Below are 20,674 nucleotides of genomic sequence, written 5' to 3' on the forward strand. Positions count from 1 at the left end.
AAGCGCTGGAAGTGGAAGAGGGCTGCTGCCCTCACGCCTTGCTTGCAGGCTTCTCATAGATAGACATCCAATTAGCTACCATAAGGAACAGGATACGGGGCTTTGGCCTGATATACCTGGGCTTTTCTTACGTCCTTAGGATATTGTATGATTTATTTTGTTGATGGAGAAGATCAAGTGAAAGTTGGTAGGAGCCAAGCCAGTCTGGCATATTGGCTTGGTTGCTTCCCCCGTCCTCCTTAAGTATACAGAAACTTCCAGAATGATTTTATCTTAGGGTCTAGTAAATATGCTTCTGTTTATGTACATTCTAAATGGTTTGGCTTTAGTTCAAGCAAATATGTTCTGAATGTTTTACTTTGTATGAGTTGATCTCGAAATGAGGGATGAGAGCAGGCTTCTCAGTTCCTCCCTGTTTACATTACTATTTATTTTGGAGGATTTTATTTTATTTTTGTAAATGGTATTATCTGCACATGCCTGGAACGTGGTGGTGGGGGTCCTCAGTTGGTGGCATTTCTGTCCATTTTCTTATTTTATGAATAAAGTAAAAACAAATAGTTTGAAAAGAGAGAGAAGAGCTTTGCTGCTTTACACCCTTCGGTGCATAATATTTCTCGGACAAAAGTTCCACAGTACACTTGATTGAAACTTTAACCCTTTGACTTTGCTTTTTTATTGCATGCTCTTTGGTTTAATAAAGTAGCTCTCAAAAACTGCACACACCCATTGGCCCCATTTAAAGCAATGGTTTAGCAGTTAATCTCATTTCCCAGGGAATTCTGGGAATTGTAGCTCTGTGAGGGCACAAGTCTTTTAACAAATCTCAGCACCCTTAACAGATTATAGTTCTCTGGATCCTTTGCGGGTAGCCATGACTGTCTAAGTCAGGGGTCAGCAAACTTTTTCAGCAGGGGGCCGGTCCACTGTCCCTCATACCTTGTGGGGGGCCGGACTATATTTTTTGGGGGGGAATGAACGAATTCCTATGCCCCACAAATAACCCAGAGATGCATTTTAAATAAAAGGACACATTCTACTCACGTAAAAACATCAGACAGGCCCCACAAATAACCCAGAGATGCATTTTAAATAAAAGGACACATTCTACTCATGTAAAAACATGCTGATTCCCAGACCATCTGCGGGCCGGATTGAGAAGGCGATTGGGCCGCATCTGGCCCCCGGGCCTTAGTTTGGGGACCCCTGGTCTAAGTGATACTATACTGCTTTAAAGGTATACTGCAGATGGGGCCTTTCTACACTTGCTGGATTCTTCACACTGCACCTGAAAAACCTCTTTATGCATATTTGCCCTTCTGGATAATAATGCAAGAATCAAAAAGGAGAAATTGCTTATTATCCCACTGGGGTTACAGTTACTATTTGTGAACGTCCTGAATCTTGGCTGTTATAGGATTTCTTATTAATAAAGGCTTTCAAAATTGTTCACCTCACCTCAACTACAATTTCCTCTGCTTGTCTCTCACCTCCCAGTTTGAGCACACTGTTCAGACATTATCACACCATCCAGTTTAGCATGTGAAATTTGAAGCTTTAATGATTTCTGCTTGCTTTTGTATATAATATGGGAGACATGCCAGGCAAAAATCGAAATGAGACCGAAAATCCCGAATACATTGTGCAACCAAAGCGTACCCTAAAAAATAATTCTTGAATAAGTTTCCATAAATGCTGAAATCCGCATTATCTTAATAATCTGAGTTCATTACCCTGGTATGACCCAAATGCATGAAGCAAAGAAGAGTAGAAAAACTTCTTTGTGCATTTACTTTTTTTTTAATCAAGAAAAGAAAAAAGATGATAAATGGAGGGTTTCCCCCTGTTTCTAAACTAAAGAAGTGCGCCCCCCCTAATTTCTGGAACACTATGTCTTCAGATGTGGGTACCGGTACTTTTTCTAATTGAGCTTGCTTGAAGGACTGCTATTTATTTCTAGTTTTCCCGCTGTATCTATTTAACAGCAGAATGCCAAGCAAGAATTCAGCAGATGCCATTTCCTTTACACTTTAGCTTCAGGGTTCCATTTCCATACAACGTTCTCAAAAAACCTTTGAACATCTGCTGTGGAATGCTAGTGTGTTGCAGAGCTATTTTGTAGCACGGCTATTCTTGATGATTGACTATGCTGGCTGGCTGGGAGTCTCACAAAATCCAGAGGGCACCCGGGTTGCCTATTCCTGATTTAGATTAATATCATGTGGTGGAATAAGATTATGACTAGTACCCAGATTGGGACAGAGTTTCTTGATTCACTGTTCTCCTTCTTGGAGATTTAAACCAAGGAGAAGGGGGCCTGTGGTATATGGAGAGAAGGGTTTGTCAATTTTGCAGAGTTGTTAAAAATGGCAGATCTGAGCCAAACTGGATATTAAACCTGTTTGCTGACCTAACTGGGGATTAACCCACACAGTCAGCAGTTAATCTCTGCTAGTTTATGAATTCACCAGTTAGATTCACCACTGTAGCAGTGAAAATATCAATCAGACTTAAGAAATAATAAAATACAGTATTTTTGACCCAACAAACAAATGATAAGGCTGGATTCTCACAGTCAGGCAGCAACTATATGCATCCTCCCTGTGGTTGTAGTTTGTGTCCTCTCAGCACCAGCTGTTAGGGTTTCCCAAGTCAGCATTGTCATTAGACACCTCTGAATGATGCAGCTGCACTCAGCAAGGGCCATAACAAACACCAGGATGGTGAAGCCAAGAAGCATCCAAACACAGCATTAGTCTCTCCACTCAGGGAACGTTCCTGCAAAGTTATTTGGGTGGTCAGCTGTTTCAATTGTTGTTGTTCCCAGTAAATAGGATTGGATGGGGAAGGATGGAAGATTCTGGGAAACTGTGCACAGCCAGATGCAGAAGGGGTGTGTGTGTAAAAATCTGGGTAAAGGAAAGCTGGGGACAAAACTGGGTTTTCCCAAAGATAAAATAAATGTTGCCCCACACATCTATGATACCAATAACTAAATCAAAACTTGGATAAAACTCAAGAATTGGAATTTAGCAAATTCTGATGGTAAAATTAAAACCGGGGGGTGTTACGTGGGGTGTCACTGGTATTCAAATAAGAGTTTGTGGAGTTTCTTTCTAAATAGGTTCCAAGTGTGATCATTTTCAAAGATCTGAATTTTTTTTGTCAGAGTTTGGAGGAAATCCTGTTCTGAGCCCTGAAATGATACCTGAATTTCATTTCCATTCTGAGTATATAAAACTTGTTCGGTTCTCAGCTGGATTTCAAATTTGAAATGGTTTCTTCATTCATATTGCTGTGTGGATGGCATGTGGATTCTTTGGTTCAGCTCACACTGTCTTCCTTTCACATTTGCTACAGGGAAAGTTGCTTCTCTCCCATCAGTCCAGAGACATGTCCGCTGGTGCAGTCCTTCCTTTGTCCCAGCAGAACATTCCTTATGGATGGACACGTGCAGCTGAAGACAGGCCTGCAGACCCAGGAACGACACCTTTTCCTCTTTACAGATATTCTTGTGGTCGCCAAACCCAAGTAAGTCCAGTGCTGAAGAAAGGACTCTCTGAGATTCCTGATAATTTTCTTTCTTTACAAACTACTGTTTTGGGGTTTGAAGCTCAGAATATTCCTGTAGTTACCTGGTTATTACTATTTCTTTAACCAGATTTATTACACCTAATAGATGGGGATAGCTACATGGGCTAATGAAGGCATAACTGTAGTTCAGGAGTCAGTTGCAGCATTGCATTCCGTATCACCTCCCAACTTCTTGTAAGAATTTAACCACAACTATAGCTGTTTCCAGGGAAGAAGCTTATTGCTTGGGCAGTTGCACTGGTGGCAAGTGCATGAATGCAGCTCATGCAAGCCCATTCATGGTGGGCCTGGGGGTTTGCTATTTTATGATTTCATTGTATTTATTAATTGTGCATTTGTATCTGTATTTATAGTAGTTTTGTTGTATTAATCTGTTCACTGCTTTGGAGGCAAAAAAGTGGTATACAGTGGTACCTTGGGTTACAAACGCTTCAGGTTAGAGACTCTGCTAACCCAGAAGTAGTACCTCAGGTTAAGAACTTCAGGATGAGAACAGAAATGTCGCGGTGGCAGTGGGAGGCCCCATTAGCTAAAGTGGTACCGCAGGTTAAGAACAGCTTCAGGTTAAGAACGGACCTCCGGAACGAATTAAGTTCTTAATCAGAGGTACCACTGTATAAATAAACCAATGATGGTCCTACCTACTATACCAAACTTCCCCAACCTGGTGCCCTCCAGATGTTTTTTCACTTCCACCATGGACTATGGGAAGACACCAAATTGGGGAAGGCAGTACAACACTTACTATACGACATCAGGCTTTTTCCTTCTTAGCTTCTTCCTCACATATAATCACATGTGAAAGAACCCTTGAGGATTGCCCGAAACCGCAAGCACTACAGGAGGCTGGAATGCTAGAGCTCCAGCTTGTAAATTTGATTTAATTTGTGTATGGCTGAGTGAATAATCCAAGCTCAGTGTCAAGCCTGACTGCACACAGACGGCTTACCCAGACTCCTTGGTGCTCTCACCTTCTGTTTCAGAGCATCTTCCAAACAGGTCTTGGTAATGCAAGATCATTAAAGCAAAAGGGTGTACTCGTGATAACAGAGCAGAGAGTGGCATTGAATGAAGTTTTATTCAGAGCACCCATTCAAATGAATGAACATGACTAAGTTATATCCATTACTTTTAGTGGGTCTGCTCTAGTAAAGTTTATATGAATACTACTCACTTAAATAAATCTATTTATGAGATAGTTATCGATAGGATCTCTCTTTGTTTTTAAACCACTAATTATTAAGAACTAGATAGATTTCCTTACCTGAACTCAAAGCCGCTTGAACTTGTCGCAAATGCACTCTGAACCCCAAAGACAAATTAAAGAAGGATTTTATTAGAAATATGAAGAAGGAGACAAGAAGGGAAAATAGGTTGGTGCTTTAAGAAAAGAAACATCAAATACCAAACTTTTCCATCTATAAGATGCCCCCATGTATTAGACGCCTCCTATTTTGGGGGGCTCACATTTAACAAAATGAGCAATTTTTTTGGGGGGGGATGCCGAACCAAATGTCACTCACCCAACTGGGCATATGCTAGCAATCGCAAGCAATGCAATGCAAGCCAAATTGCCAAAGTGACAGCCAATCCAAAGCAGCCATTGACAATCCACTAATAACCCACCCATTTGACAAAGCAGCAGCCAATCCAAAGCAGCCCTTGACGCATCCACAAATAATCCACCTGGTTGACAAAGCAGCAGCCAATAGAAAAGCAGCCCTTGCAGCAGACACCATTCACCCACCCAATCGCTAGATCCTGCTTGCGGAGGCAACTACCCATGTATAAGAAGACCCCACCACCACCACCATTTTTTTAAACTTTATTTTGGAGTAAAAAACCCTCGGAAAAGTAAGATAACTACCGTAGTTAATCTATGGAAAACATTGCATGTAGCCCTGTTACAGTCACCCAATGCATCCTTGATGGTCAAAAGTGGGGATAAAGGAATATGGACATCATATCCTGTATTTTTCATGTTCACACCCAAGTGGCTTTGATTGACAGACTGCCTGGCACAACTAATGTGCTAAGGCACTCTTAACGTTTTTGAAAGCCAAGAAGTGAAGAGAGCAAGGTGTTAATTAAAAAGGTGATTGCCAGGTCTGTTGCTGATACACAGGGTATATAATCAAAGGCTGGCTTAGATTGTGTAGTCAGAAGTGACAGGAGATACATGACTCGGTTCTTAGATTTTATTTGAGGCTGGCTCCTAGGAGATGGACATTAGTACCAACTCCATTATTGTAAACCAACTCTGTACCGTGTTGATTTAGGCAATTTGCGTTGAAGTGGTTTCAACAAAGAGCTGAGCTGCTGTAACACTTTTAATGGTTTAATTAGACAATGAATTGTCAGCTTGGCTGCCAACTTTTTGGATATTGCTTCTGTGGCTTTAATGACTGCTCAGTATGTGGAAATTTAACAGATAAAATGAAGCTTTTCCCGGCATGGGGATAAGTGATGAGGAAAAGCTGTGTATCTCAGATTTTCCTGGGAAGATCCCTGCCAGGAAATAAAAGTTAGCCATAAGAATATAACATTTCCCAGAAATGAAATATCTGAAACTGAGATAGCAGAAGAAGGGAGGTTTGGTGTGGATGTGACCAAAGTCTTGTGGCACCTTATTTTGGTCCAAACATTCAGCTTCATTGGATGCCCTGGGTTCTCGTACCATGAGAGAAGAAGATAAACTTTTCTTTATCTAGTTTTTTCCAAACCATATATCTATCTCGCACTTACTGTACTTACCTTTTTAAAAAAACAAAATATCTCCCAATGTTGTAATCATTTCTCATTGGGAGGAATGCTCTATACTCCTGCTGATTTACACTGCCATTTTCTGTATCACATTAACCCCTGAGAATTTCAACATTAAACACTGAACTAGGAGCAGGAGCTATGATAGGGAATACAGAAGTATGATTCTCAGAAGGCACTGTCTACCTAGAATGCCTGGGGAAACATCAGTGGAACTTAATAGAACAGCTGTGATCTTGCCCAACTCCTGTTCATTTCAGTGAGGTTTGCATTGGAGGCTGTTCCCAGCGAGTTGTGTCCAGAGCTATGTTTACATCTGTGGATATTTGAACTGGTGCCAGTTCCTCTGCGGCACAGCATCCAGCCCCAGCTGTTAACAGACCAGATATTAAAAGCTTTGGAAAAATAAGAGCATCATAAATGTAGGTCAGTCCTTTGAAATCCACAAGGGTCAAGTGCTTTCACATTGGACATCTAGATTGCTGAATGTGGCCTATGTTGTTTGTACTGCAAATTAGACTAATACTGAAGAACAAATGCCACTTTGCCTATCCCTCCCAGGGCTTGTTCTGCCCTTGCTTAGCCTTTGGGAGTCCTCTTGAAATGAGACTGGGAATGTGGAACTAAGGCTCATGTGTACCTTCCCCATAACGAGAACATGGAGAGATACCACATTTATTTGAATGTGAGATCTTCCTTACCCTGTGAGAACATGGAGAGATACCACATTTATTTGAATGTGAGATCTTCCTTACCCTGTGATAGAGATCAGCTACAGCTCCCTATAATGAGAATGACAGGTATGTGTGTTTATGGGGGAGGGGGGATTAAGGCATGCTCTCAGTTTCTAGTGCATCAGTTAACAATAAGCCAAACACTTCTGGACAGAAGTGACTGTTAAAGAAGGCTATTTGAACACCCACTGGAAGTTAGGTCTTCTCTGAACTCCTAATGCAAGGCTGATAGAAACTCTCTCATCAGCATTTTGGTTGATGGGGCCTGCATATATAAAAGCGGTGATGTCTAAAGTGGCTTGCAGTATAAAACACAATATAACCAACCAAAAGCAAGCCAAATTAGAAACATCAATACTAATATCAGCAGCAAAACCACACAAAGCAGTAATAATCAGCAAAATTGTGAATATGCTCAAGTCAAGTGTCTCTTCCATGTCTGTGGTAGGCCTGCTTGTCCCATTGATGCACTTCTGTCAAGAGTTGAGGGAAAGCCCAAGTACATGTGTCCTTCCCCATACTTACTATGTCAGCTTTTTTATGCTTCCACACCAGGCTTCACACACAACAGAGACCCTGAGGTCAGCAATTATATTCATTTTAGTTTTTATTTATATTAATGAGCTGCTTTTGTACCAAATGACTCAAAGTGGCTTGAATACCAAAGTGGAATCAGAACATTCTCTGACCTTTCTTGACATGGCTTTGAGATTACCCTTGTTTCCACTTGTAAGGGCAGATATATACTCCTGGATTCACTGTTTTTCTTGAAATACAGCATTTGGCAGCTGTCTTTGTTTCACTACAGAACTTGGTCAGGTCCAACAAACCCCATTTTTGAATTGGTGATAATCTGTTAGTTCACCCTTTTGCCTCCAGGGCTGTGTCAGTTGCAACTCCTGTGTGTAGTTTCAACAGAGTCCATTGTTTTATAGTTTTGTGCTGGCTGAAATGTGCCTGTTTTGTAGTTATTTCTAACCTTTGGTTGCTAGGAATGTACTAGAACAGACTTCTTTTAATTACAGGTCACAGTTGCATTTCAAACTGAAGAGCCAGGCGCGTCTCTGTGACATGTGGACAGCTTCTTGCCTGGAAGAGGTCTGTGAGGGTAGCACTGACCTGGAGAAGTCTTTTGTTTTAGGATGGCCCACCACCAACTGTGTTGCCAGCTTCAGGTATGAGAGACTATTTGCACTGACCCTTCCTTCCTGCCTGCATTCATCCAACAGTGTTAAAGTTCATGAATGACCAAGACTTGAAAATGCCCAGTACCCTTTTTTATGAATTACCTCAATGAGAGGCCCTTCATAGCGCAAATGAAGTTGGTGCTGAATCATGATTCCTTCTGCAGCTTGGAATGAGAAACGTGAAATTATAATTTACATACATGCAAGTCATACTTACTTTTCTCATGGTATTTGTGGTGCATTTGTGGTATAGACCTTCTGTCTTTACAGTTTGACTGTCATGGCTTCTCTCAAAAGATTCTGGAAATTGCCATTTTGATAAGGCTGCTGAGATCTCTAGTCACCTTCACAGAGCTTCAGTTTCCAGAGTTTCTGGGGAGAGGGATGCTATTGAGGTCCTCCTGGTGGTCCCCACAGTGGATATAGAGCAGAAAAGGGAAACAGTTGAGCCAGTTGGTCAGTCCCCTCTGATTCACTTCAGCCAAGAAGGGCGAGGGAGATGAGAAGACATAAGAAAGGTTGGACCCCTTCTGGTACTAGTATCAATTGCTGTCCGTGCCTGAAGGAAATGAATTTCTCCTTATGAATGGACTTCACCTCCAAAATCTGCCCGGAAGGGTTGGGGAGCAGATTTTAGGGTGTGCAGAGGTCTTCAGGGCAAACATAGGAAGGTGAAGTCCCATTTCGTGAGTGGGAGATACAGTAGTTGTGCAGTGTTGGATTCCATCCACTGAACTTCTGTCATTCTATTCTGGAAATCCATTGGCACTTCATCAGTCATAATAAAACCTTTATTTTTAACAACAGCAAAATGAAATCTAATTATATTGGGATAAATCCAAGCTTTTATCATACCCTTTTATCATACCTCTCTAATTCTAGGTTAATGTTATATTTTTTGCTTTCAATATTGGAGAAGACTGGGGCAGGAGGATCCCCTAAGAAGACACTTGGAATATGAGTGACAGTGTAGGGCAGGCTTGTATGTGGAAGGCTTTTTCTCTTAGATAGTCTATCCCAGGCCAGAACTATGTACCTTGAATCAAGCCTGGTAACAGATTGGCAGCCTGGCTTATTAATGGCAATGTCTGTATCTAGAGAGAATGTATAAGGTGGCACTCTTTTATTTATTGCCAAATAAATTTGACAGAAAAGCTTTGATTGTCTGTGCTGCAGTCCACAACCCACTTAATTGAAATCTCACTGACCTCCACTTTTACAGTTTTAGAGTAAGTAGGTTCTGGTTTATGGTGATAGCGTAGCTTTGATTTTATGTGTCAGTGAGGGAAAAAACATGATTTAATAGGTACTTTTTCTTGACTGTCTTTTGTTGACTCTGAAATAGTCTGACTTTATAAATATGATGGCCTCTGTTAAAAAGGGAATTTTAGATTTTATGTAAGCCAAGTCATTCACAATGGGAGGTAAAGAGGGCATTTGAAGAATTTTACAAGAGTTGTTGTAAAGGAAAGTCCAAATATTTATGAAGTGCATGATGTGGAAGCAATTTATACTTCCCTTAACATCCTCTGACTCCATGGGAGTCTTTGAAACACTTTCTGGGAGATGAAAAGATACAAAGACAAGAGGTACATGAATTGATGGGTCACTTGCTAAGGCCACAGCTATTGGTGCCATTTACCAGCTGGCCTCATCCAACCAGTTTGGTTTCTCAGCTAGCTTTCAGCTTGGGCATGGAGGGAAGGATCTACTTTGAAATTTTGATTCTAAAGCTTTTATTAAGTTGGGAAATGTGGTACATAGCTACCATTTAAAACTTGTTTTTCTTTGTTTCAGTTCCATCGAACAGAAAGAGAAGTGGCTTACTTTCCTACAAAGGTATTTCTGTTCTGCCACATTATCCATAATAGACCATACAAAGTCTTGTCTGTCATTTTGAACCTAGGACAGTTCCTTGTTGCCATCTAGTTGATATGTAGTTTCATTTTGTGCCTCCAGAAATTGAAAAAGTTTTGTGAAAGTAGATTAGAGAAACTGGTATGTTGCAAAATTGGATGGAGCTTTTCTTACTGAATAGGATTTAATTTTGCAGGATCCAAATCTAGCCATTTAAAGGGAATAATCAAACTATTTGTGTAGAAGAGGCCATCCTCATTTTAAAGGTGCTTTTTAGAGGCAAGCCGTTTCAGAAGAGCTCTTTGCATTTAGAGCATCAGCATAACATATTTTCCCTTCTATTATTCTGTTATTTCAATCTCCGTTTTGTGAAACAGCTCCATTTCTGCTTGCTTTGACAGCCGTATCAAGGAAGAGAAGGAAAAAGACTATCCCAAGAGCATTCCGTTGAAAATCATTGCAAAGGATATTGGAAACTGTGCATATGTAAGTGTTCATAAGCCGCGTTGAATGAAGAGTGCGTCAGTGCTATCGTTGAGCCTATTCCTTGGCAAGCAGCTGTGAAAATTCAAATGCTGCATGATGTGTAACGTTTATTTCCGAGTACAGAATTTAGGTGTTTGTTTTGTTGTTGTTTAGTCGTTTAGTCGTGTCCGACTCTTCGTGACCCCATGGACCATAGCACGTCAGGCACTCCTGTCTTGCACTGCCTCCCGCAGTTTGGTCAAACTCATGTTCGTAGCTTCGAGAACACTGTCCAACCATCTTGTCCTCTGTCGTCCCCTTCTCCTTGTGCCCTCCATCTTTCCCAACATCAGGGTCTTTTCCAAGGATTCTTCTCTTCTCATGAGGTGGCCAAAGTATTGGAGCCTCAGCTTCACGATCTGTCCTTCCAGGGTGCACTCAGGGCTGATTTCCTTCAGGATGGATAGGTTTGATCTTCTTGCAGTCCATGGGACTCTCAAGAGTCTCCTCCAGCACCATAATTCAAAAGCATCAATTCTTCGGCGATCAGCCTTCTTTATGGTCCAGCTCTCACTTCCATACATCACTACTGGGAAAACCATAGCTTTAACTATACGGACCTTTGTCGGCACAAAGGTGTTTGTTTACAAGACCCTTAACCAATACAGCACAGAGTCTTTGCAGACTATTGTTTCACATTACATGAACAAGCCATGGGCTTGAACACCATACCCCCTATCTCATCTGCTATGATGGCAAGGAGGCAGTCAGGAGCATCTGCTTTTAAACTAATCAGAACTCCCTACTGCAACCAAACGTGGGGAAGCTCTGGTTAGTTTAAACTATGGCTAGTTCAAGCCATGATTTATGACCCTGGCTTCTTCACAAACCATGGTTTATGACCACTGTCAAACAGCTCTTACTGCCAGAAAGTTCTTCCTGGTGTATAGTTGGAATCTCTTTTCTTGTAACTTGAATCCAATGGTTTGGGTCTTACCCTCTGAAGCAGGAGTAAACAAATTTCCTCCATCTTCCATGTGACAGCCAGTTAGATATTTGAAGGTGGCTATCATATCTCCTCTCAGTCTCCTCCTATTTCCTATGTTGGAGACTGTTCACCAAAGAGAAACCCAGCATCTTGCCTGTTGTTGTTTCTACAGATAAATGTAGGAAACCACTAATAGGCATCTCAGAAGCCCTTTGAGATTTTCCCTATGCTGTACTCAGTAGTCAGAAAATTCTAGTCTCCTGCGTGAATTCTGCTGGAGAGCATTGTCCTAATGCTTCCTTGTTCCCCCCAAATTTCCTTGTATATCTCATTCTAGCACTGGGATTTTATCCAGTCACATTTTACTAATGGTCCATGACCTTCTTTCTCATTTTTTATCACTCCGGCTCATTATAAAATGGACTATAAGGAACTGAGAATCAAAGCAAGTATTTCTGACCATATCCTCCAAACAAAGGGCAATCATACTGACAAAACTCAGCTGAGATGTTTGGGGAATGGCACCTGGCAGTTTTGTGTACGCACAAAAATTGTGCAGTAGTTCAGAACCTTTAAAACTGAATCACTGGAGATTCCCTTATACTGGTCATCATTGAAGTACAACACAGTAGTGCCAGAAATATCACTGATAAGGCAGTAGAGTGGCAGATGGAAGCTTCCTAAAAATCTGAACACTTTCTATGAAGCTCGCCTTCCCTTTTTTTGCAAGAGCAGCTGGAGATCTTGGGGAATTGTTTCATTTTATGCTAGAGTAAGGGCTAGTTAGGGAAGAGGCATATGCAGCACAAATTATTTTATTATATTCTCTAGCCAAAGGCAAGCCTTATGCAAATGCACTGACCTACTCCTGGGTGCCAGATGTCATTGCTTTGGGAAAATGTTATTCCCCCCCCCTTTGTTTATGTTCTGATCATTCAGCTATATCCCTAGGCAAAAATAGACTGCGTTTGTACTCCTTCGCTTAAGTCTTTTTGTCAGTTTATTATTTTTCAGTGGCTCATGCAGAAGCCTGTTTTTGATATTTTGCAGAGAAAAAACTGGCACAAGATTCTGAAACCGAGAAGTCCTGTGGACATTTTTTTACTTTATTTGTCTCACTATCTGCTAGGGCAGAAGCTTTTGCAGTTAACTATGTAATTAATTTTAGTGCATTTCAGTGGAAGAGAAGCGTCAAAAGCAATGCAGAAGATAACTGCTCACATAATGTTTGCTGACTGAAAAAACAACAATCGCATAGAGCACTCATATTCACTTGCATGATTTCTGTTAGTGATCTCAGACAAACATGCAAGTTGTGAGAATTTCTGCTCTGGTTTCAGTTCCTGATGGAATTTTTCTATCTCCCTAATCACAAGTTTGGTTTCCATGCAGCCATATTATATAATTATTTAAGAATACTTTTGATCTGCCCTTCCTCGAAAAGGTATATGGTATAGTTAAATGTTGCTTCATTAGGTTTGCTTCTTGGGTGTAGGTATTACATCAAAGTTCTAGCTAACATTTTCCCCTGCAAAAGTATAAGCTTCATGCTGTACTTAACTACTTTTAAAGTGCTGTGATTTGGGTAATAATGTTCTCTTCAACCTCTTTTCTCCCCCAACAGTCAAAAACCTTAACCATAACCAACACAGACACAGCAAGTGACATAGTCCTCATGTCCTTGCAGCAACTTGGAATCAACGTGAGTATTCATGATGTCATTTTTAAAAAATGTACTCTTAACAACTTGCATTATTGGCGGATGTGTGCTTACGTTATCTCATAGGTAGTAGAAAGCTATAGCACTCTCTAACTTGGGCCACCAGGAAAAATCATTGGTGAGGGAATGAACATTAACAGGACTCCGAGGAAATATATTTATTTATCTATCTGAGTTTTAATCGCCCCATCTCTTTTCAGCAGAAGAGATAATCCACCTCTTTGCTTCAGTGAATCTGTGCCTAGAGGAAGGCTTGGCTCTTGCTTCCACTTAGCCACCCACTTCTAAAGCCTCAGTTGGCCCAAGAGCTCATGCAATATGTACAAAACCTACAGAAGAATGGTGTGGGGCTCTCAACCAAGATTGTAGCTGGAGTCTGGATAAAGCGATTTGTTCTGCCTGAAATGATTTGGGATTCTTCCTCTTGCCTTAATTTTGCTTCTTAGGTCAGAGTTACAAATTGCCAAAGCTGTACGTCCTGCATTGTAGGAGTCCCTTCCATTAGCTGTGGTCCTCTGTTTCAGAGCCATGTGTATAAATAGCAGGACTTTGAGCGCTGATTCTGTGGGGGGGGGGGGGACTGCATGGTCTGCAGGCCACAGAAGTGAACCCTGCAATGCAGGATTTTATGGTGCAAGACATGTATTTTAAAGAATACCAAGAGCCATGGGGATCCCATCAAATACATCTTTCTTTCCTTCACCTATGTAGTACCTTGCATAAAATACCCCATCTCCTAATACCACTCAGCTGCATATTTCCATACTCCTGGGAGCAGGAAACCACAAAGCATAGTACCAGTTTCTGTGACTGCCCTGTATAATAGGAGCTGCCTTAACTGTGGAATTGCATTTCTTTATTTTAGTTTTATTTGGTTTTCTTCAATATAGAATTACAACAACAAATTGCAATACCTGTGTGGTTGTGTTTTTAAAGGGCTCTGAAAAAGAATATCAGCTTTGGGTGAATTCTGGTAGAGAAGATGCTCCATATCCCCTTATTGGTAAGTTTCTGTTTTAGTTCCTTTTCTATCCTGTCCCCTCCTCAGGGCTTATGAGCACATGTTGTTGTCGTTTAGTCATGTCCAACTCTTCATGATCCCATGGACCAGAGCACGCCAGGGACTCCTGTCTTCTACTGCCTCCCACAGTTTGGTCAGACTCATGTTGGTAGCTTCAAGAACACTGTCCAACCATCTCATCCTCTGTTGTCCCCTTCTCCTTGTGCCCTCCATCTTTCCCAACATCAGGGTCTTTTCCAGGGAGTCTTCTCTTCTCATGAGGTGGCCAAAGTATTGGAGCCTCAGCTTCAGGATCTTTCCTTCCAGTGAGCACTCAGGGCTGATTTCCTTCAGAATGGAGAGGTTTGATCTTCTTGCAGTCCATGGGACTCTCAAGAGTCTCCTCCAGCACCATAATTCAAAAGCATCAATTCTTCAGTGATCAGTCTTCTTTATGGTCCAGCTCTCACTTCCATACATCACTACTGGGAAAACCATAGCTTTAACTATACGGACCTTTGTCGGCAAGGTGACGTCTCTGCTTTTTATGAGCACATAGCAACAGCCAAAAAGCAAGCAACACACACACACACACACACACACACAAGACCAAAAGGAAACCCAATCCTTACTTGCACAAGTTTGGTTGTGGTGAGCCAGCAATTCTTATGGTGTTCTCCATTTGGGAGTTCAAATATGAAATATTAAAAAATATGCATCAGTCCATTAAAGTTCCTTTGGGAGGGTGGCTAGTCCTTTTCAGCCGAAGATGACAACCAACTTACATGAGGCACAGGCCTATGGATGGTAATGCAGGTCTAGATCCACTTCTTTGTTTCTGCAGACTGGGTAAGTAAAAATGTCTAGGGTGGTGGTGTGTTTGCCAGTACATCATTAATGATAAATAACTGACCAATGAAATCCAAGCATCCCACCCTTGCAGTTAAGAGCTGTTGTAGTTACAGGCTCTTAATAATAGTAGTACTGCTATATTACTGGACATTTTAATCAAGAAAGATACCCATTTATCTTCTTAGATTCTGCACGTAGTCTTAATTCTATATCTGTTGGTGCAAAATATCAGGAACAGTCTTGAAAAGCAGATGGAAGGATGTTGAGTTCACAGAGTCTCTTCCCCTGAAAGTTAGAACATAATTGTCTCTTATTAAAACCGTGCCAGATACTAAAGTGATACTCCTTTTTTTACATTCCCCCAGAAGCTTACCCAGAGCCCTGTTTCCATCTCTACTTGACTTGCAGTGGGAGTTGCACAGATGCAGATCAGAAGCCAAATTGGTGGCCCTTGTTACTTCAGCTTTGTTCTCTTGACTCCCATTTCACCCACAAACAGATTTCCGGTTTCATAGCTTCCAAGTACATTTTAAACGATTAATCCTCTGCAACATTTCACAGAAGTTATCAAGCGCACTAGAGGCTATTCCAGCATTAGACAGGATGTGTTTGAATTAATTTTGGAATATCTCCTTTTTCCTTTTGGAGCCATAAAGTGCCTCGGCTGTTCATATTTGTTGTGATCTGAAATGTACTTCTCTGTGCAACTCAGCAGTGGCCAGACAGATGCACCTGGAAGCTCCCAAGCAGCCTCACAACCACCCTCACTTGTTTGTCTGCATGGTGGTTCCATTTGGCTACCATGGCTAGTGGCAGTTGACAGATCTATACTCAGATCCAGCCCAAGGCAGTGTAGTGTAATGGCTAAACATTGGGCTAGGACTCAGAAGATCCAGGTTCATATCCCCACTCAGCGATGAAGTGCGCTGGGTGGTGTTGGGTCAGTCATGTTTTCTCAACCTGGCCTACCATAGTTTTTGTGAGGGTGAAGGTCTATGTATGGCACCTTAATTTCCTTGGAGAAAAGGTGAGGTGGAAATGTAATTTAGAGGAAGGGCTTTTTTTCAGCCTGAACTTGCCAGAAATCAGTTTGGGCACCTCTCAGGTGGGCACCATTGCCACCATAAAAGAATAAGGGAAGATGTTCAAATTGAGGTCCAGCACCTCTTTTTCTAGTAAACTAGCACTATTTAAATGTAATGAAACATTTGGGTGCCTGGGGAAACAGACAAGATGGCATTCCTCACCTTTCCCAATTCCAGATGCAGAAGTTTATAGGACTGCCAGTTAGATATTATTTCAGCACTGGCCGTGGAACAATGACCTCTATTGCACCTGAGGGCAGCACCTTGTCTTAAGGGCACAAGAAGCTCTTGTGGTGGGAAAGATGAAAGTAAATGGGCAAAAGAAGCTAAACTAAGAACTTGTGGAAGAGCTTCAGATATTTAAATAGTAGAAAGACTGTGAAGTTGGATGTAGAACCTGGTGCCTTTCAGATGTGGCTCAGCTCCCAACTCCCTCCAGCCCCAGCCAGTATGACCCCAGTTTCCCCATCTCTGCAGCAAAGGATAAGGAGCCCTATGTTGAAGCTTCATCTGGTCAACTGGGCCACCAGAAACACATCCTTTGGCAAAATGCACATGTATGGGGCATTTCATTTCCCTCTATTTCTGATGTTTAGGCTTATGCAGCCAAAGCAGGCTTGGGAGAACCCTGAAGTTTGCCAAAGTAGGGGAAATAAATATTTAGGTAAACCTTAAAGGCTTGGGACCCAAAGCAGCCCAAGGAGGGTTGAGTGTGTTCAGTGCCCATGCAATGGTGACTGACTATTTAGGGCAGGAGAGTGAAAACCAGGAATACAGTGGAGGAGAGGGAACCCTAACCTGGAGGCATGCCAGGCTGCAGCAGTCTAAAATCAGGCGAGTACCAAACTGCTAGCTAAGGTTTCGGGAAATGAGGGAGAACAGATATTGAGGCTTATCAGAAGAAACATTGCACGGAGATCATAGTGTAGTGTATGTCAAGTGGAGTGCATTTATTACGAGGGTGTGTGTCTTCTTTCTTTGTTTGTTTTTAAAGAGATAATAAATATCATTGCAGCATCCTTGGGAGGTGCTCATTCGTTGCCTGACCGCCACTCGGTGAAAATTAAACCCTCTTCCTCTTTCTTTGATAAGGACACGAATATCCATTCGGAATTAAAATGAGCCACATTCGCGACACTTTGCCTCAGACCCAGGAATCAAAGGACTGCGTCTGCCCTCTGGAAGTTCAGGAGGCCATCCTAATCGAGCAGCTGCCCCGTGAGCGCCAGTGCCAGTTTGTAATCAAGCCAAGGCGCCTGGCCACTGGGCATGAGCTGAATGGTGAGTCTCTCTGCTTACAGAAGCTTCGTTCAGAGAACATTTGTCAGATTAACTCTGTGTGGTAACGAGCCAGCATCCATCCTGGACAATGGGCAAAAGGAAGCACAGGGGCATGCTAGACAGGGAGTCATGCCAAACAAACTTCTTACTCCAGGGTTAGGAGAAGGTAGGGTGTTTTAATAATTCTTCTCTTATTAGACCAAAGCTTACTTGAAGCCAGCCAAAGCTCGCAAGGAAATGGCCAGATTTCTTCATTATAGAGTCTGTGCTTGTGAATGACTAGAGCTTTTGTTCAAAGCAATCATACTTCAGCTTCAGAAGGCCTCCTCGGCTTAAAGAGAGAACACATTGGGTCTAGTTGCCCCCTTTTCCACTGTTTTTTCCATAAGTGAACATTTCTCAAGGCTTACCTGAATGGTTTATCAGTACTTTTGCAATTTATTTATATACTATCAATTCACATTTTGGTCTCCTCTTGAGGGCCTTGGGGAAGTAACAATACTTAAAAATGAGGGGGTGGGGGGGTGGACTGCACATTTGAACTCTCTCATTGCAGTGTTGCATCAAAGGTTGTAGCTTCTGGAACCTCTTTTTTGTGAGTTGAGGAACTCCTGAACATTTGCAGAGGAGCTCCTGTGTGTGTCACAGAGGATTCTGGAAGGTGGTCTGGGATGCCCATGCAGTTCCCATGGGATTCCTGTTGATCTTTTCACTGTTACTTCCTATGACTTTGGCCTATAGGAGGGAATGGGCTTCTGTTGAGAACTGCGCTCCCTCAGATCTAAGCTGTCAAGGGCTGCCTACAGACTGTGGCCAGAGCCAGAGCCAGTGATGAATGCAGTCACTCACTTAGCCCCCCCCCCACACTTCTTTCCTTTCTCCTCTTTCAGTCATAGTGGAGAAGCTTGTTTGCTAGCTGAAATGCTAGATAAGCTTCCAGTTATGAATTTGGTGGGTGGGGCAGTCTGGATGAGACGCTGGTTCCCATCCAGGGCCTGTTTATAATCTTGTAGAAGAGGCTGCTGAACCAGCCAAAACAGTTCCTTTGTTAAGCTTTGGTTGGCCAGTTACATACAGGTATTTACTATATCCAAAGAGGTGGCTCTGTTGCCATAGAGATGAATGGGTGGACCATTTCCCATTTCACCTGACTGGATGCTACAATCATTTTAGGATGGAGAACAACAGGACTGGGGGGGGGGCTGTGCGAGAGAGAGTTGTGTGTATAAGAATTTGGCTGAAACTGAAAGCTGGGGACACAGAAGCATGTCTTGCTTTGTGCTGATCCCAAACTGTGGCTGCAGGGACTTTCCTGGAAACCTGGTGGGGAAGCAAGATCTGTTGGGGTGTTGACGCTGCGAGCTCCTTCAGCCTGTGCTCAGGTTGTGTATGTGGGTAAATGAAACCATATATCCTAAAGACACCACCATCTCCACTGACCATAATTCCATGGAAATTGAACCCTGGGTAAGCACAGGCACCTCAGCACTTTCTTGCTTGGAGATTGGGGTTGCACGCAACAATACATAGAAGATGGTTACAGGTAGGTAGCCGTGTTGGTCTGGATCGAAGTAAAATAAAAAAAATTCCTTCAGTAGCACCTTAAAGACCAACTAAGTTTTTATTTTGTTAGAAGTCTGAAGAAGTGTGCATGCACACGAAAGCTCATACCAAAATAAAAACTTAGTTGGTCTTTAAGGTGCTACTGAAGGAATTTTTTTTATTTTAATACATAGAAGACTTTGCCTACTGTTTTCAGGACTACAGCTTTGCATTGTTTTTGTGTAACAGAATGTAATGCCACTATCTAATGTAAGCAAGTGCATTATGGCATAGCTGTTCCAGTCACAGAATACACCTGCCTCCTCTGCCCTCCTGCCCAGGCTCCTTGCCACATGGTTTGCTATTTCTGAAGCAACTTTGCAAGTATAATGGACATGTTTATGCTCTTACCCATCACAGTCAGCAAAATGCTCCAAGTTCATTGACCAGGCCACCCTACTTGTGAAAGTGGAAGTAATTTCCAAATTTAGCTTCTCTTATGACCTCTACAAAGATCTCTTTTTAGATTCTCTTATTTATTTTGTTTGGGGTGGTGATAATTTCCACATTCAAGCTTCATATAATGCTTCTCTGAAGCTCCAGTATCTCTGTTGCCACTTTGTTCTTCTGTATTCATCAGGAGTTTGTTCTCTGTTCTCTGCGGAGTTATTTGGCAACAGAAGCACCCCCTTGTGGTTATTCAGTGCCACAATAAGAAGCATGCTCAGTAAACCCTACTGGACGTGCATATATTCATTTTTTCTTGAAACAATGATTCCTAGAAACTTAAGAATCTGAGCAAAGCATCTGAAACTCCCGGCTTTGTTGCTTTGTGAAGTGGTTGTATATCTTTGCTATCTTTAGCCCCTTCCTTAGAGGAAACAACAATTTTTAAAAGTTAGCAGTCCAGAATAGTCTGTTGCTGCATCAATGCTGCAGATGTTGATCTGATACACACACACACACACACACACACACACACACACACACACACACACACACATATATATATATATATATATATATATATATATATATATATATATAAACACAAACTTCAGTAGGAGGCTATATAGAAGTGGGTTGTTATTTTTAAAAATGTTAGTGCAGATGTCTTTGGCTTTTGATACAGAACCTGACCTTCCTTTGTCTCATTGTACTTCCTTTTGGACATCTTTTCTGCCTGCTGACAGCTGCCCAGGCTTTCCAGAATCCACCAGCAGCGTGAAATAAGTTTGCATAGGAATTAGATTGACAGTTGCTTCCAAAATGGATGTGCATTGCCTTGCAAGGCAGACATATTGCATCTCTGTTTTTTGACACAGTCAACTGACCAAGTCACAACTTGAGTACAAAAATATATCCAAACCATTCTGTGTAAAAGAAGCCTTTCCTTTTTGAGCAGGTTTCCACCCCTGCCCCCAATATTCATAGGCAGATGTCCCAACATTCACTTATCCACACAGTGTCTTATATTGATACTGCTAACAATAAATGTGATGTATTTTATCACTGCAGAGGGTCTGCCCTTCAAGAATTTACCATATTTTTCCATCTATAAGACACCCCCATGTGTAAGACGACCCCTATTTTGGGGGGCTTTGAT

The 20,674-nt window shown here is 41.9% G+C and overlaps 1 protein-coding gene across 1 annotated transcript in view; it reads left to right on the plus strand.

The window, feature by feature from the left end:
* ARHGAP20 (Rho GTPase activating protein 20) overlaps positions 1–20,674 on the plus strand; it is an 80,427-nt gene that overhangs the window by 48,958 nt on the left and 10,795 nt on the right. Inside the window, exons 3-9 of the mRNA XM_035116227.2 lie at positions 3,361–3,531; positions 8,117–8,266; positions 10,076–10,117; positions 10,537–10,621; positions 13,213–13,290; positions 14,245–14,311; positions 17,338–17,526. Of these exons, the coding sequence (XP_034972118.2) occupies positions 3,361–3,531; positions 8,117–8,266; positions 10,076–10,117; positions 10,537–10,621; positions 13,213–13,290; positions 14,245–14,311; positions 17,338–17,526 (782 nt within the window). The remainder of the gene's footprint in view (positions 1–3,360; positions 3,532–8,116; positions 8,267–10,075; positions 10,118–10,536; positions 10,622–13,212; positions 13,291–14,244; positions 14,312–17,337; positions 17,527–20,674) is intronic.

The sequence above is a fragment of the Zootoca vivipara genome, chromosome 4 (genome assembly GCF_963506605.1).
Source record: "Zootoca vivipara chromosome 4, rZooViv1.1, whole genome shotgun sequence".
NCBI lineage: Eukaryota > Metazoa > Chordata > Lepidosauria > Squamata > Lacertidae > Zootoca > Zootoca vivipara.